General features: G+C 35.9%; 1 protein-coding gene across 1 annotated transcript; it reads right to left on the reverse strand.

Moving 5' to 3' along the window:
* Positions 1-1,485: 1,485 nt before the first annotated feature.
* On the reverse strand, positions 1,486-5,041 carry LOC127093050 (54S ribosomal protein L24, mitochondrial). Its single transcript, XM_051031949.1, has 3 exons — positions 4,884-5,041; positions 4,541-4,741; positions 1,486-2,203 (listed from the first exon to the last, which is right to left on the reverse strand). The coding sequence occupies exons 2-3, from the start codon at positions 4,735-4,737 to the stop codon at positions 1,693-1,695; spliced, it is 708 nt and encodes a 235-aa protein (XP_050887906.1). The 5' UTR covers positions 4,738-4,741; positions 4,884-5,041; the 3' UTR covers positions 1,486-1,692.
* Positions 5,042-19,517: the final 14,476 nt, after the last annotated feature.

Genomic DNA, 19,517 nt, shown 5'->3' on the forward strand with positions numbered 1-19,517 from the left:
AACATGCTCATATTAATGTAACACACCACCATTAATTCTTAGTTTCTTTAACTTGCATCCACTTTGTTTCTCGACATGAAGGATCATCCTTCCTTCACCATTATAAACTTTCATCAGATTTTCTTCCAACTTCATATTATATCCTTTGACAAGTAATTGACATATGCTTATCAAGTTACTTGTCATTGGAGGTACATACAATACGTCTATATTCACAAAAAATCTTTACGTGATAAGTTTATGGGTCATATTATAAAGTGTTCAACCTCCACTTTTATAAACAATGTGGGACTTAGAACTCACACTTGTTTCTCAACATAACTCACACTTGTTTCTCAACAATGTTCCCCCTCAAACGGAAGCTCTTTCATCCACATGCATGTACCGTCATTGAGAGACACCCTTATCTCATCAAGAGCACTTCAACGGAACAGGTCACCTGACCAACATGTCAGGAGGACTTTCGACACAAAGAGTCGGTCCTGTACTCGAATCAGACTTTGATATCACTAAAAGGTGATCATGAGGGGGGAGCATTCACATTAGATCAAACATTCACCTAAAGATTAAAGATTCACCCAAACAAATGAAAGAGACACCCAAGTATTCAGGCCAAAATCTCAAGGTGATACATGTATGAATTCTCTTATTTATAAAGTGTTCAATCACCATCTTTTTAAATAATGTGAAACTTAAACTCACATTTATTTTTCAACAATTTCTTTCTAGATGAGATGCATTTAAATCGTCAATTTCCATTATATATGAGATAACTTATCCAAGAACAACACAAATAAGTAAAGAAATATATATTAGATCTTCTTACTGAATTCCTCAACAAGGACAAATAATTAATCCACTTTAGCTTCATTCCAATTCACATTCATTTCCATATTAGTAACCTCATGCATAACGACATTAATCATCTTTGACACCTTAACCTCCGGCAGAACCCTCCAAATAAACTTTTAAATGAACTTGTTATAAGCTTTGGAAAGATCATCCTTCATATAGCAACCTTCACAGCAAAGTAAGCTTTGGAAAGATCCACCTTCATAGCAAAGTACTTTTCCTACCACTTACGCTATTCATATTGTACACCATTCTTTACTTTTTTTTATACCACTTATGTTATTCATATTGTACACCATTCTTTATGTTTCTTGAGCCTCTTAATAATCACTTTACTAACTACTTTATAAATTGTATTACACAGAAAATACCCAACATTTCACAATTTCTGGAAGAAAAAAAACACCGGGCAGGGATTCATATTTAAAAAATAAAAAATAAAAAAGCTTATGATAATTTTTTATATTTATTTTCTTTTGTTCTATGTGGATATATTTGATGAGTCGTGAAAGCCCTGGGATTAATTCTTGTGCTTTTTTTTTTGTTTTAATTCTCCACTCATCTCATAAGATGAAAATGAAAGAAAAGGGATAATAACCGGAGATAAAAAAAAATATAACAATATGAAAACAATTGTTAGAATACCCTTTAGATTTACTAAAAGCGCATCAAGAAATTTGGTTCTATTACAAGAATCAACTATTATTTTGGAGCAAAGAATTATGACTTTGAATACAGAAAGTTTAGAGCATAAAACCAGAGTAAACCAAAAATCAAATAACCAAGACTTTCATACTCACTGAGCTAAAACAACTTACACTGCCACTATCAGACATAACATCAATTAGTAATATAACTTCCAACTTTGAGTTTGTCGGCAGCTAACACATACGAGACAGGAACCAATCGCTTTGATGGATCGTGTGAGATTTCTCCCTCAATTTTAGCAGCTCCTTCCTCACTAGATTGATCATCCTTACTTTCAACCTCAATTAGTTTATGCTTGTTCATCCCAGCGTACACCATTTTTCTGACTTCTTTTCGTGCTTCCCTTTCGGCTAATCTCAAATCTTTGAAGCCCTGTTCAAACTTCTCTTCATCCTCTGGCGAAAAGAATACAACCTCCTTCGTTCCAAGTTCTTCATACAACTTCTCAATCTTCGCCTTCCACAAGAGGCCTATTTCTGTGTCCATTTTGTGATAAGGAGTCCTCAGCAAGTATTCATCAATTCCACCTGCCTTGTCTATGCAACGAAGGGCGTGAGTGGTGACTTTAACACGAATGTGACGATCTAGAATATAACTAAAGAGCCTTTTGTCCTGGACATTAGGTTTCCAAGTTCTCCTTGTCCTATCAAAGCCATAAGAAAAAGAAATGAATTTGCATCAATATTGCAGTCTTCTTTTTTTCTCTCTCTCTCTCCCCCAAATATGCAATAAAAGGTAAAGGAAATTCCTAACACAAAATTGAGCAGCCAAAAGTTAACATTGAGTTCTAAAATGAGTTATGGTTACTAAACCAGCAAACAGAATCTTTCTTGTTTTATCATGCAAATACTGTAATATGACAGGCAAGAACATGCAGGATATTACAATATTGCAAGCAGCACTGTTGGGATCCATGTCCAATCTAACAAATATAGGCAACAATCAACAGGGTATACAGTTCCAAAAACTATACTAGCCCGGCATCAAGAAACTATTATTCTTATTATCAAACATCAAAGACTAATGAATTGAGAAGACCAATTCTATAACAATTTTAGTAGATATAAAGTATAAACCACAAAAAATGAGGCAATAGAGGACTCAATCAGGATTACAAGAGTCCAAGAAAATGACAGTTTAAGCCAGTGAACGAACCAGCCTACATCGAAAGTAGATGATTCAAAATGCTTTGGATTCCAGTCACTCAATAAGTGAATAGACAACTGGCAAATCAACTGTAACTGTTCAAGAATCCTACCTAAAGAGACATAAAATGATATTTTTTATTATTTGCCTTATGGATGATCAGTTCCTTGACACTTCTACTTTTTAATTTGGAACCTTAATCTTATACTGTTTAATATGAATTGAGTTCTGTGACAGAACATCATACTGAAATTTCAAAAAAGTTTGATCATATGAGTATTAAAATGTCATGTGACTTGGAATGTATTTCAGCATTTGCATTATGAAACAAATCAAGATTAATATTAACTGAATCACTCAAATGTGAACAATTACTAGAGCAGAACTGGGGTCCAGAGCAATATTTATATAAATGGAAAAATGCCAATCTTATTTACCAATCAAGTTAATTAAGAATCATGGTTCATCTCTTAGAATAGTTGGAAAAGATGTCTACAAAAAAGAGACTTGTACAAACTATGCAGAATATATTTAGTATAATACCAGTTAATGCAAGCAAAGTGCAAGTAAGAAAAAATCAATGAAGACCGACCATGAATACGAGATGATAGAGAAAAAGCCTTGAAAACAAGCCAAGTATTGTTACAAGCAATAAAATCAGAAAGTGACAACAATGACTTGACCATAGTATTATTAATAACGACTCGTAACAGTTATGTGTTCCATAATCATAGGCATCTTGTGATTGATAAGATGCTTATCACGATGATGTAACTAAGCTAACTAGACAATATTTTCCCAGCAGCTACTTACGATTGGGACACATTTTAGTGTTTCAAGGGGAACTTTGGTTGGCTCACGAAGCATGGAGCAATTTTTAATGTTCAAGTTCAAAGTATTTATGAAAAAACCATTAACCAGGAACATTCAGATTTTCGCGGCTCTCTTTGTTGCTCCTCATGACAGTCTTTCCTTGTTAAAAAGAAAGGAGAATGGAAGAGAAAAACATTGGAACGCTTTGTTTGCATTAATCCTTTAGCTAAGGTTGTTTTCTATTCTACATAATTAGGATGCCTTATACCCTTCCTTCATGAATCTCTTATTCTCTATGTAGCACCGAGTACTCATACACCACTGACACTTCAGATTAAAAGTGTGTCTAGTATACAACACCATTCCATTTGTTTACATTCAATAATTACATTTTATGAAACTATTACCGGTATCAACGTGTCATTGTTGAGTGTGCATCGGTACTTCATATGCCCTGACACTTTTGTATTGAAGACATGTTTGAGTACCCGATGCGTGTCCCTTACCTAAAACATGTTTGGTTCACGTATGCAGTACTCAAAATTGACTATGGATGTGTAGAACTGATTTTGATATGTTTGGTTGCTCTCAAATAGAATTGATTATGCTTTCTAGAATTGATTCTACTTGAAGCTAGAATTTGTAGCTTTTGAGTTTAATCGTGATTTTTACATTGAAATTTCCTTATCAACTCATTTTTGCAAGAATTTATCCAAAGATAAATTACTTTACCTTAAACCCACTTTTAGCCAGAATTAATTTTACATAATCAATTCACTTAAAATCAATTTTCTTCACCACAAACTAAACACACACTAAACTTGTGATTACATAAAATAACTTCTATTTTTCAAGTTACATAAAATCCCTTTACATTATTAAGCTATTCTTATGTCCAGAATTTGTAAATCCAGATAAAACCCTAGTCCCTAAAAGCTAAAGCATGAAAAATCCTAACCTAGTTGACAATTAGAAGCAACAAATACTAATGCAAAAATGTATCAAAGAAATGAATACAAACCTGTTACCACCATCTTCACTAACACTATTGCCAAACTGAATGTGTTTCCCGGCAAATAGACCGCGCTTAGCGCGATTCATCACAACTTTGCTTCGAGGAAGACATTTCTCCAAAGATTGCTTCACTCGTGGAGTCAAATTCTTCTCTCCAACTTTCTTGAGAACTTTCTTCATCATCTCTTTGCCTCTGAACGCCATTTTCCTTATCAATTCACAAAAACAAAACAATTTTAAAAAAAAATGGCAATGAAAGGAAAATGAATAGGAGTATGTTCTCAATCACGGTGCGGTGTGGAGATCTGCGGCCGTAAATTGCATCGATATCGAAAAGGGGGAGAAAAAACCTGGACGAGTTTAACGCTGTTCCCGGCGGCCGACGAGCAAGTACCGCTACGTTTCCGGAGAGATGAGTTGTTCAGTGCTTACAAGGCCACTGTGGGATGTGGCAGCGGCTGATTTTGTTTTTCGATGGAGCAGGTTTTATTTTTTATTGTTTTATTTTATGAGAAAATGAAATATGTGATTTTTTTTTAAAATAACCTTTTTTTTTTTTTTTAAATAATCAAAAATAATCAATAATTAAAAAAAATACCAAAATAATTAGTTTTACAAGAGGATGCATCAGATGAATTGACGCATCCCCTAAGTATGAAGAGGAGACGCCAATAGCATTGACGCATGCATTGGGCTCCTCACGAGGAGGTGTCAATGTTATTGGCGTATGCATTGACCCTCATGAGGAGACGCTAATGCTCCTGACGCCTTAGTGTAATTTGTAGTGTGGAGCATCACATGCGGGCGCCAGAGGGATTGACGCTCACACTACAAATTGCACTAAGGTGTCAGGAGCATTTGCGCCTCCTTATAAATGTCAATGCTTGCGTCAATAGCATTGACACCTCCTCTTCTTTGTTAGGGGTGCGTCAATTCATCTGGCGTATCCTCTAGTAAAATTGGTTGTTTTGGTTTTTTTTTAATTATTGGTTATTTTTTAATTCTTTTTGAAAAAATTGGTTATTTTAAAAAAAAAAATCGAAATATGTAGCTCTCAAATTATATTTTTATTTTTAAATATTGATTATACATGTAATATTGTTTTACCTTGTGTGTGTACTATTTTTAACTTTTATTTTATGCAAGCTTATTTTTAATTTTAATTGTAAAGATAAAAATAATATATTGACATATATTAGTATATAGAGAAAAATACAATAACTTCCCCTAAACAAACAATATATAATTGATATCTCCTCTATTTTTTCATATGACATGTACTCATCTTGTTGTTAACTAGTGTTAATTGTCGTCAAATATTAAATAAAAATAACATAAAAAAACACGTATTTATTTTCTATCTCTTCTTCTTCTAAATTTTACGTCTGTTTAGTTCTCCTACAAAAAATATTAATCTTCATGTCGGTTTTTCACCAGGGAAGCATCATCTAACAACACCTAAAGTATTGGATATTCTTCTTCATTAATTTTGTTCTCGTTGCTTTCATTTTCAACAACATCGTCTTCATCTCTTTCGTTCTCGTCACGCTTTTGGCAACGCCGTCTTCGCTGCTTCCATTTTATCCACACTTTTAGGATAGAAGATGAGTAACAATAAATGTGATAAACCTAACTCAGGATGTGTGCATTTGATGGTACATTTTAATGGAGAAGTGATCATACTAACTCTGAATGTTGATCCTTACCGATACTTTTACTTTGATTTGGTTGATGACATTAATGGGTTGGCTACAAATGGGGGATGCGGGTTTGTCAATAGCCTTTCTTTTTTTCATCCTTGTAGTGAGTCAAGAAATCCCATTAAAATCGATTCAGATGTTCTTAAAATGTTTATGCTAAATAACATGCATAGTTGTATTCATGTGCATGTTACATTATTAAATCATGAAGAAACCAAAACTCCTAGACAAGTTGTTGATACAATTATTAGTGAGTCTAATGTTGGATGGGTTGGTGATCAAATTGAACAAAAAGAAGGTGAATAAACTTATTCAAGTTCTAGTGACATAAATGAAGAATGGAAAAAGGAAATCAATAGTGATGAGCTTAGTGATTATGAAGAAAAACATAATGTTATTGTTACTGATCAGAACTCAGATGAGGATAAGATGTCAATTTATTTTGATAAATGTGTGAAAGGAAGAATATTTGAATCTATTGATGATGGAAAAGTTGAACTAGAAGTTGGCTTATTGTTTGTTGATGTGAATGAGTTTAGAACCACCCTTGGAGATTTTGTTATACAAGAGGGATTTTAGATTAAGAGGGTTAAAAATGAAAAGTCAGAGGTAACCGTTATATGTGTTGCAGATGGTTGTTGTTGGCGCATTCATGCCTCTCTTACATCGGATAGAAAAATATTTAAGATAAATACATGCAACCCTACTCATTCTTGCATACGAACGTCAAAGAATTCAAATAATACATCTACTTGGATTGGAAAGAATTTAGAAATCAAGATAAAGGCGGACTCGAATATGAGTTATGCAATTATGAAACAATAATTGTTAGATAACTATGGAATAGAACCAAGTAATGTCTCTCATCTTTATCGTGCAAGAAAAAGGGTTAGACAAGATACTAAAGGGTTTACACACTTTCATATAATGACTTATCAGTTTGAGTCAATCTTGCTTTGGAGATAAATCCTGGATCTATAATAAAACTATAGTTGGAACCCAAATCAATAATATCTAGAGTTTAAAAGATTTGTTGTTTGCCTAAATGTAATTAAAAATGGTTTTGTGAGAGGTTACAGACCATAGTTTGGTGTTGATGGGTTTCATCTAAAAGGATCATACTCTTACTACCAAATGTGGTATGTGGTAGTTGATGGAAACAAATGCATGCTTCCAATTGTATTTTCTATTGTGGAAGTTGAATGTAAAGACTAATGTATGTTTTTTTGTCTTTATTAAGTGATGCTTTGAGATTCGTTCTTGAATGGCAAGATAAACATGTGACAATCATGTCTGATATGCAAAAGGCCAATGACTTGTTAAAATCATATATGACATAACAAATGGTTAATTTGTGAATATTATTTAAAAGTATGAAAATGAGTGTAAGTTTAAATCCTTGTTTATGGTTAAAATTGAAATTTTTTTAAATCAAAATTATATCAATAACTTTAGATCCTAGTATGTAATCATGTGTGCATATCCTTGTTTATTTAAAGAGTAATGCTAACTTGTGCTCTAGGGGCACAAGTTGAGAAACTCACTTATAGAAAGTTTGCATTGAAAAAATCAATAAAAAATTTAATTATATATTTTTATTAAAACCAGTGCATAATTTCCAAAATATTATTTCTATATTTAATTCTTAACTTGTGTCCTCCTACATAGAACAAGTTAGCATTACCCTTATTTAAATGGACTTTAGATCCTGGACTCTGTATCGGTAACTTTAAAACTATATCAAAACTATTTTATTTATTTTGCAAATACCATAATGATTTTTCAAATACCAAAATAATTTTATATTTCCATAATGATATTGGACTGTAGTACTTATTGTTTGACTTATCTATAAAATAGGGATTGCGGAATGCGGTTGCGGAAGCTTTTCCTTATGTCAAACATTGGTAACAATATCCTTTATATTTTATATGTTTTATTTTTAAATTTTGTACTAATTATTCTTTTATCATTTTTATAGGTAGTATTGTAATCATTTGTTAAATCATTTCAAACTCAATTTCAAAACATTGCTTCTTAATACACAATTTTGGATTCTTGCAATCACATATAATGAATCTTTATTTGACAAAGCCATGGACAGACTCATAAAAGTTAGTAATGAGGCCGCAAATTGGTTTCTAGCTCCTTAAAGGCCTAAGAGCATGTGGGAAAGGCATACCATTAACATTGAATGCAAATTTGATCATGTAACAAGTTATGTTTTAGAGTCCTTTAATAGTTGGTTCGATGATGATAGAAAAAATACAATTTTGTCAATGGCTTGTAGGTTGATGACTACTGTCGCGACTAGAAAATTTACAAAATCGTCAACATCCTTTATTCATTCCTAATGAATAGGAAAATAATGATAAAACTTAAAGTTAAGGGTGAGATTTAAGATTCGGGAGTCGATTAAGTAAGAGGAAGGTGTTAGGCACCTCTTACTTCTATTATACTCAATGTGAGCATTCTCTAGTTCTAGGGTTGTTATGGGATGTTTGTTTGCTAAAATTGGTCATTATTTGCTTAATTACTGATTTATTTATTTATAAGAAAATTATTTTTATTATTTATTAAGAAAAATACTTGATTTAATTACAAAGGGGATAAAAAAGTTTTTTATAATTGTACTCGCTGGAGTGTTGCAACTTTATGCCTACATACCCTCAAGCGTTCTGAGGGATCAGAGTACCGTAATTCGGCTAAAAAATGTTTGTTTGTTTGTTGTTTTTAGATTTTAAAAATATCTCAATGTATCGGGGCGGAGAAAAGTTTGTGTGGAAAAGCGTCTCAACGCCTAAGGGCAGAGAAGAAAGTATTTGATGTGTTTGGATTGATTTTAAACTTTTAAATTGTAGAAAAAATGTTACATTTACTTGATTGTGAAAAAGAAAGTTTTGATCTTTGATCGACTTCATGCTAGTGATTTATGTACAAGTTAAGAATTACACATGAGTAAATGATTTGTTTGAATTTGACCGGGATGCCTAAAAATGGATGATCTATTTACAATGGTGAGGAAGCTAAATTAATCGAGGGACCCTAAGAATTATGTACACGTCTAATATAAAGACTTATTTTTACCTTTTTGATATTTTGCATATTTAATTGTTTTTTGTGTTTTTAGTATTTTTAGTGAAAAATTAAGTAAAATAAAAAAATGGTTTTTGTAGTTTTTGACATTTTTGCTACCGGAAGGAAATAAGATAATTTGTGTATTTTTATAATAAAGGAAAGTATACTTTTTTTTGTGCTTTTCTTGATTTATTAAAATAACCTAATGATAATAACAAGACTAATCTAAATTAAATTTAAAATAGTGAGAAAACCTAACGAAACTAACTTAATTGGTTAAAACTAATTTCGATATTTTTTCGTAATTTTATATTAATCATGATTTTAAATAGTTAAACGACATAAATAATTAGAATAAATATTAAATTAAATAAAAAGGTTAATTAACACTTATTTATTTATTGTTTTAATTAAAATACATTAATGACTAAACATACAAAAGGACTTAATGTTGGGGTGAAAATCTAGTGGAAAAGTGTAAAATTTGTATGACCTAATAGGCCTACATTTCACAAAACCCTAATTTTAAAATTCTTCAAAATGCAAGTGATGAAGGCATTTTGAACAGTTAGATCATGTTTGTTAATAATAATTAGAGAAAAACGTTCCACACTGTGACTTCCAGTAAAAAGAAGTAGGTTTATAAATGATGTTGTGGCGGATGTTGTAATTGTAATTGTGGTTGTTGTGGTTTTAATTATATAGGGAGGCAGTGTTGTACCATGTGTGTAGTTATGTATTTTTGATGAATATTGTGTGGATGAAGATGATAATAGTCTAGAGATTGTTTAAAAAAATGGTTGTCCTCACAACCCCAAACTTGAACGGTTGTTTATACTTAAGTAACTTCCCTGCACTCATAGGCGGATTCAGACATTACGTATTGATATGGCTAAATATAAAATAATATGAATTAAATTATATAGAAAATAAGAAATAATATGGATTGGCCAGTCGAACTAGGAAGCGGAAGGGTCATTAGTCTGATTTGATTGTTGGATCTGATAAGTTATTAAACCAGTGAGAGTCAGACATAACCGATCAAAATCGACAAAAAAATGGAGAATAAACGATTTTAGAAAATCGATGGATTAAATGTATATTTTTTTCATCAGACAAAAACGACGCCTATTTGATAATAACAATACAATAAAAATATATGTAGACTTTGTATTTTGTAATATTTTATTGTGTGTGATGATTATGTTTAGAATTTAAATTTAAATAATTAACTTTTAAAACTATGACATTTTGAAATTTTGAAATTTGGTAGGTGTCGTGATTTTTTTAGAGATCGAGTCATCTAGTTCAATCGATTTAATAACTATATAGTTTTGTTATAGAGATCGATTTATTCAAGCGAGTCATCCCGTTTATTCAAGTGAATGATCTAATTTAATTCAGTTTAGTCATGCGGTTCAATCAATGATCCAATAATTTAACCAATAAATCAATGATCCAATAATTTAACCAATAAATCAATGATCCACCCTCGTCGATTTGATGACCTATTTCGATTTTTAAATTATTAGGAGGATATATATATATATATATATATATATATATATATATATATATATATATATATATATATATATATATATATATATATAAGAAAAAGGAGAAAATTTTGGTGTGGCTTTAGCCACACTATGCCTTAAGGTAGATTTGTCCATGCCTACACTGCAAATGTCAAATAGAAAACAAGTTGCAACATGACAATTGAACATCACCATATGGAATTTTCTTAACCTGACCATCATTCTAGCTTCCAACTACAATCCAACAAATTCAAAAAACCTCATCAATCTTTGACAACTACTCAACCTTTCTCTCATCTCACCATGACTCACTCAATTAATAAGGTAGTCTCCCAATCAATATGCAAAATATTTTATACTAAGTTTGATCACATTCTAATAGAATTTCTTCAACGTAATCAAAATACACACATTTGAGGACTTTCTCGGTTGTATCTTGGCTTATGTTCGGGTAAGACATTTTTGGGAAAGTAGGTTTAAACCTTTGAAGTTAGGTGTATAGTTCTCCTTTTGTTATCACACAACTCTTTTCCTTATTAATGGTGTCGCATCCTGCGAAAAATCAACCGGCGAGCCTAAAAATAAAACACACACAGAGCCGCCACTGCGCGTTATTTATCCCAAGATAGGGAAAGGAAACGCTCAGAGAAACCTGGAAAGACATGGTCTCGCGACCAGAGAGAAAGGGTAAGGGAGTCGGTTACGCGAGGGGAAGGTATTAGCACCCCTCACGTCCGTCGTACTCGACGGGATCCACGTCCTAGAATAAAGAAAAGGTTGCTAAACATCACACACACACACGGGGAACGCAGGTGGGGTTAGGAGAAGGGAGCTCGATAAGGTATCGCACCTTATGCCTACATATCTTGTCTGGAACAAGAATCAGAGCCACTGTAGTTCGGCTTACGCACGCCAAACAACACAAAACAATACAAACAAGCAAGGGTGGCAAACATGGAGCCCGACAACCACTAGATGGAATTACGTCGGCATCCGAACCAAAACACACTCAAAAGGGCAAACGTGGAGCCCGACTGCCAATTACTGGGCTTACGTCGGCATCCAAGCCAAACACACAGTCAGATAACAAGTAAACGCACGCAAAAAGAAAAAGGTTGCCCGGAGTGGTCTCGCACGACCACCTGCCTACATACCTCATCTGGAACGAGGATCAGGGCGATGTAGTTCCCCTGAAAGGGACTAAATTGCTAACCAGAAACCGGGGAAAACACGACACTAGGGAGCTGAGACTCGAGCCTAATGTTGTCATGCAAAGTCACCCTAAGTTCAGGTTTCTACCTACTTGCATCAGTGCGATCTAATCCTAACCAGGAAAGAAGAAAGCATACAAGCATACATCGTATATCAAATGAGAACAGGCATCTCAAACAAGCATGTCAATCAGATATCCATATAGCACGCACTATAGCCAAACAAGGGGCTCACACAATAGGTTTGACTGCCGAAGCGAGTCGTCTGTACGGGCTGGGTTTGCTCTTAACCTTGCCATTACGAGGCTAAGGTGAAGCAGATGAGAGGTGAAGTGAGGATCAGACCTCACAGCTCTTATCCCTAACCAGGGAGAGCTTCTGACAAATGAGCATGGGTCCAGAATGGGGGAACCCTTCTATACTCGACTCTGACACAATGTGCACTGCACAAGATCTTGGGCTTTTGATCTCAATGCTACAACCATGTAATGGGAGCAAGGAGAAGACTCAACTGAATAGTGGGGGGTAGACTGCATACCCCTACCTTCCACCAATTGCCTTATTTAAAGGACTATCACCTGCTTGGGCTTAAAAATAAACAACCACAATCATTGCCTCTTAAGGAGGACTTCAGACATTTATTTGCCCGGCCCGGTAACAGCCGGGTCTCCAGACTACATGAAGTCAAGAGGACCTACCTCAATGCAAGTTGCTTAAGCAACGCAAAGCAAAAGTTCACAAGGAACTGAGCAACTAAAAGTACCTGGAAACAGTCAAACACAGTTAGTACTCAGACAGACAAAACCAAACAGCAAGTGTTCAATCAATCAAACTATACAAAGCAATGCACAATAAAGCAAGCTCAAAGCTTAAGCCTAAGCTTCACCACCTACAAAACAATGTTATGTTAGTGTACAAACATCAACAACATCAATTAAATTTAACTTGATTCATTCTCCATGTGCATTATGCTTTTGATCCTGAAAAATCAAGCAAATATTAGCAACAAGACCACTAGGCTAAGCCTAGGGTCCAAAACAAGAAAAAATCCTTAAACAGCAAGGCATTCACAAACCAATCTCAAATTAAAGTCAAACAAGAGCAAACATCATTGGTCTCATGTTTATATCATTCCTTATGCTCATGTTATGCACAAAATAAGGCAAACTAGTTCAAATGAAGCACCAAGCATACAAACAGAACTATTGCATTCAAATCCACATCAAAACAAATCTAAAAATTATCAAATAAATTACACCTAAACAGGGGATCTTCAAGGTCTACCATGTCAAATTTGAGCTTAATTGGGCAAATAGAACCATGTCAATGAAAATCAACAAAAACAGTCACAATTTCATGCTTCAAACCACAACATCAATGCATACATCCACTTCAAAAATTCATGACTCAATGAAAACAGTAAAGAAATGGATGAGACCAAAACAGGGAGGTCCTAACATGTGTCTATTACAAGCATGCCAAATTTCATGATCATACAATACAATGTGAGCATTTCTCAATCAATCTACCAACATGTAACATATGAGCTTGCAATTGTGACCAACAGAGATGAAAAATCATGATCAAATTGAAAATGCAATGTAAAATTCCACAAAAATTCTCATAGCTTCCTAACATGTTAAATAAGCATCATGCAAAATTTCAATCAATTTCAACATGTATAGGTCACTCAAATAATTCTAGCAAATTGACATCAAGAGGTGTGACACAAATTGTCACACCTAAGTTCCAAAATTCACATCTCAATGGCCAGGTATCAAAAATGCATGAAATTTACATATAAATGAACATCAACCAGTCAAGAATCATCACAAAAATTGGCAAGAATTTATTTTATGATATGAGCATTTCATGAATCAATTAGCAAAATGTAGCAAAATATGGCACATGTGGAAAAACCCTAGGTCAAATGGAATTTCTACCAAGCACAACTTTGACCAATAGGTCAAAAAAATTCTACACAAGTCAACAAAGTCAACATAAAAATTTCCACAATTTTCTGAATTTTCTACATTTTTTTATGAATTTTTAAAGGTCATATGAATTTTTTAATAATTAAATGAATTAATTAAAAATGACAATGGCAGTATTGTAATTTCTGGCGCGGTGGAGGGAAACACAGAATTTGAAAATTCAAAAGCATTTCTGGATCAAACGCGTTAACTGCTTCGTTCTCAACCAAACGTTTTTCCAGAATTTTAGAAAAATGATGAACACAAAATTTCAACGAAAATGGACATGCATATAACCGATGGAATCGTCTGAACACGTAGATAACAAATATCAACTTATTTCCTCCTAAATGTTCCTAAATCATGCGAATCGAAGAGGTTAGGGTTTATGTTCATATCTTAAAATCCAGATTTCTCCTCCTATGGTTCATCATTCTCAAAACTAATCACATCACCGTGCTCTACATAACATGAACTATCAAACGCATATAAGCTTGAAGCAAATCATGAGATTCGAAATTTCTCAAACCTGGAAATGGCAGTGTGAAAACAGTGGAATCCGTGCTCTTCCTCCTCAAACAGTCGCAGTATATGCTTCAAGAAACTGAATGCCAAGCTCAGGTGCACTTGATTCCACTCCTAACATGCGAATTCTTGATTTACCATTGGAGCACCTTCCTATGACAGCCACGATTCAAGTCTTTTCCACCTTCAATCTCCACAAACAGTTGCCAAGGATGATGATTGGAGTTCAGATCAAAAAGAATTTCGAAGTTTGGTTGAGAATTGATGATGAAATTTGGATTTGAAGGTTTTTGTGTTCTTGAGGGTTTGAGAGAATTTGATGAGTTCTTGATCCAACTTTGGGAAATGTGTGATTCTCTGTTATGATTAGAGTGTGATTAGGAATATATATGTACACTTAATCATCCACTAATCATGTTAATTAGCCAAATGCAATTGTTAATGAAATGGCTAATTTTGCAAATGAGGGCAAAAGTGTAATTTCCACATGACAGCACATGCCACCTGTTTTGACAGCTCATGCAACCTCCAAATACCCTATGTGAACCATTGCAACTTGTTTCAACTTCATTGGTTGTGTATTTCTCAAATTCACATGTGTATGGCAAAATGTCCAATTTTATCCATTGCATTTTCCAAGCCAAATCTCAATTTACAAGGCCTATGCATGAAATGATGATTCCAACACACTCCAAATTCCATTTATGAGGTGTAGCAAAAAGTCCCATCTCAAAATTCCAATTATTTTGAAAGTTGGACAATTTTGCCCCTGGTCCAATTCAACTGTCCAGTTGAAAAGTGACTTTTTGCCTTGGCCATTTTAGGGAAAATCCAATTATGCACCATGAAAGTACGTGTCAAATGGAGTTTGTTCATATAAAGAACTTGCAATTTGGACAAACCATGTGGAACTTATGGCCTCCTGATTATGGGTTATTTCTGAATTTCACTGAGCCATAATTTCCCAACCATACATGGGATTTTCAAGTTCTTGGACTTTTTGGAAAGGTGAGAACAAGATCTACAATTTTCATGTTGAACAAATTTTCATTTGAAGCTTCCTTGGACACGTGGCTTTGAGGTCCAAAACTTTCCATTTTTGGAAACTTCAATTACAAGTCACTGTCTATTTTTGGCAGTTTTTGTCCTGACTTGATTTTCTTCATTCTTAAGCCTTGAGATGTCATATAACACTTGTTCCAACATGTATGAAGTGTCTCCAACTCATTTCCACCTCCAAATCCATCAGATCATGTATAGTTGACCACAATTGACTTTTTCATCTGATAGATGAATCTGGCAATGCATAGATCAATCTGAACCCCAATCTCCAACTGAAATGGCTCAAGGGTGATACCCCAGCCTCAATAAACACCATATAATCACAAAATGAACCCCACAACCATCAGAAACCCCATCTCCTGATTAAACCCTGATTGGCCCAATACAGCTGATTAGGGTTGACCAGTGGTCAAAACCCTAATCTCAAGGAATCTTCTTCAATCTCCAGATGACATCCAACCATGATGATGATGATGTATCATTGCAATCAAGATGAAGACCAACATCCATTGAGAATCATAAAACCCTAATTCACAGCCCAATCCTCAGATGGCCCATGACCAGTCAATAAACCCTAGGCTTGCACTTGGACTCTCCATCTTCTGATCAAGACTTGGGAGAATGGCTTGCACAATGTAACCACATGCTATGCAATATGAAATGCCTAATGCCCTAAAATGATATGCAAATATGTTAATGCTAGTCCCAAGAAAGGAGGGCAAATTTTGAGGTGTTACAGCTGCCCCTATTCAATCCACTGTGAACCTGTCGATACGAAATAGCCTCGGCTTTCGGATGATCAGGATGAAGAGTGATTGAATACCAAGAACAGACGAACAATTTGCACTCTGATGGGATGAATAATTAACAGCGCCTGTCAGCATCGGCGAAGAAACAAACTCTGAACAACGTCGACCTGGATACCAAAATAAATGGTAACGCAGGGATAACTATGGCATGAACGCCCCATCCGCTCGGGATTATTATTCTCTTTTCTTTTTTTCCTTTTTCTTGAACCCCGAAATTTTTCTCTGCTCTTTTTTTCATTTTCTTGAACCCCGAAATTTTCTCTGCGCAAACGACCATCGGATTTCTGCATTTGAACCCCATTCTCCTGTTTGCCAAAATAAATGGACCCCATTCTCCGATTTGGACCCCAGTCGCCTGACGATAACCCGCGATCGCCAATATGAACCCCGTTCTCCAGAAAATGCCGCAACATCTCCCTTTCTCCATTTGAACCCCATCTCCAGAAAATGTCTCCACATTTCCTTTTCTCCATTTGAACCCCGTTCTCCAATCTCTCGTGATAATTCCGCTGGCAACGTCGGAAATAACACCAAACACCACTCTGAGGGCGACATATCAGAGGGTACACCTTCATAAAGAAGGTAACATGTGTAACTCTTCCTCAGAAGACACCTTTAACGACCTCCATTGGCATCCGCCAAAGTCTAAGGTGACACATGAACAGAAGATAATCCCAAGGACCTCATCCTGGATATAATCTTCAACTCTATCTCCCTTTGAACCCCGCTCTCCAGAAAATGTCTCCACATTTCCTTTTCTCCATTTGGACCCCGCTCTCCAGAAAATGTCTCCACATTTCCTTTTCTCCATTTGAACCCCGGAATCGCGCTGATCGCGTAACGTCTTCTGATATCATTTCCATCTCTGTCCGACGGAAACATTTCCTCCAATATCGCACTACTGGGGAACACTGCTGATCTGACGTCATGGTACCACACTCCTCAGAGTAACACTTTCAACCAGACACTGACTGATGACTGGGAGAAAACTCGACGTTTACTGGACATCGAACAATGATGTTGACAGGACATCGAACAATGATGTTTACAGGACATCGAACAATGATGTTGATAGGACATCGAACAATGATGTTGACAGGACATCGAACAATGATGTTGACAGGACATCGAACAATGATGTTGACAGGACATCAAACAAGGATGTTGACAGGACATCAAACAAGGATGTTGACAAGACATCAAACAATGATGTTGACAGGACATCAAACAAGGATGTTGACAGGACATCAAACAAGGATGTTGACAGGACATCAAACAAGGATGTTGACAGGACATCAAACAAGGATGTTGACAAGACATCAAACAATGATGTTGACAGGACATCAAACAAGGATGTTGACAAGACATCAAACAATGATGTTGACAGGACATCAAACAATGACCGACCAGACATTAAACAATGACTGGGAAATAACTCGACGTTTACTGGACATCGAATGATGATGTTTACTGACACCAAAGAAAGCTCGACCAGACACTTACTGATGACTGGGAAATACTGTTGTTCAAAAATCCCGCTGCTGAACTCCTCGGAGTATCGTCTTCACTGTCCGGCAAAACCAATCCTCAAGCGGTAACCACGGCTTGAATCGCGCTGATCGCGTAACATTCTCCAATCTTCATTCCCATCTCGGCCCGACGGAAAAGCTTCCTCCAGTATCGCACTACTGGGGTACATCTCTGATCCAATCATGAGGCTAAACTCTACAGAGTAACATCTTCGCTTTCTGGCACAACCACCTCTCAAACGGTAACCACGGCTTGAGACTAGCTCTATGCTTGCAACAATGATGCATGATTTTTTTCTGCGTAATGCTCCATAATTATGGAAATGCTACGCGATTTATTTATTTTTCTATGCAATATGCCACGTTATTTTTTCATGATGAATGCATAAAAATAAAAACATCCCCCTCAAGGGACTCTTCTAGGGAACATGAGACACTCTGCTGAGGAACTCGTCACCGCTCCAATTCCACCCTGTTGGGGAATAACACTGCTGCTGGGAAATAGGCAACCCTTGCTGGGGAAGAACCTCCTTTGCACCCCATCCGCTCGAGAAACTGCTGGGGATAAACACCACCAACACTCTGTGGGGATACAACAGTCTTTGACTTGTTGAGGACATCAATCCTGACTCTGCATTGGGAAAACCCTCACAGATACCTGTTGACTTCACTGGGGAAACACTCACAGAGACTCTGCTAGGGGAATAGCAACCTCCCGACTCATCTGGGGATGCATCATTCTATCACCTGCTGGAGATAACCATCTTGACCCTGCTAGGGAATGCATACTACTCCGCTGGGGACAACCCATGCAATCCATAGGTAGAATCAGCTCAGCTGGGGATGCAAAAATCCGTCCGCTACGGGACTTTGTTCAATCCACTGGTAGGATGAACACTGCTGGAGATATATTTCTTTGAAAAAGACCCGCTCCACTCGGGGAATAGCAACCTTCTGGCCTGGCCGCTGAGGAAACACCGCTGTTGTAAACCTGCCGGGGATAACCATCCTGACTCGGCTGGAGAAGTCCACAGACATTGGATCTGCTGGGGAGCTAGTCCTCTAACTCTGCTTGGGGACCTAGCCGGGAAATGAGAAAAGTTGGTACAGAACACCCATCGACTCATCGAACCACGGTATCTACCTCCAATACTCATATCAGCTTTCCACTTTTGAGAATTCCCAGACTCGACTGGACCTTTTCTGCTCCATCATCTTATATTCCAAGTCGCTCCGCGCTCGACGAGAAACGTACTCCTGGAATGTATACAGAAATTCCAACTTCTGACTTTGAAGAGTCTTCTTGATTAATTCCAAAGGTCGTCGGACGTCTCGACGTCTCTTCTCGCTTCTCTACCCATTCACTCATCCCTGATCGGACTCTGCGGGGAATTTCTACAGACTTTCCAATCTTCCGATTTTGAAGAGTCTTCTTGATTATCATCAAGGATCGTCGTACGCCTCAACGTCACTTCGTCGTTCTTTCATTCATGCGTTCCTGAGCGAACTCTCTGAGGATTTGTTACAAAGCTTCCACATCACAACCTGCAAGTGAG

This window comes from Lathyrus oleraceus, chromosome 6, assembly GCF_024323335.1.
Source record: "Lathyrus oleraceus cultivar Zhongwan6 chromosome 6, CAAS_Psat_ZW6_1.0, whole genome shotgun sequence".
Taxonomy (NCBI): Eukaryota; Viridiplantae; Streptophyta; class Magnoliopsida; order Fabales; family Fabaceae; genus Lathyrus; species Lathyrus oleraceus.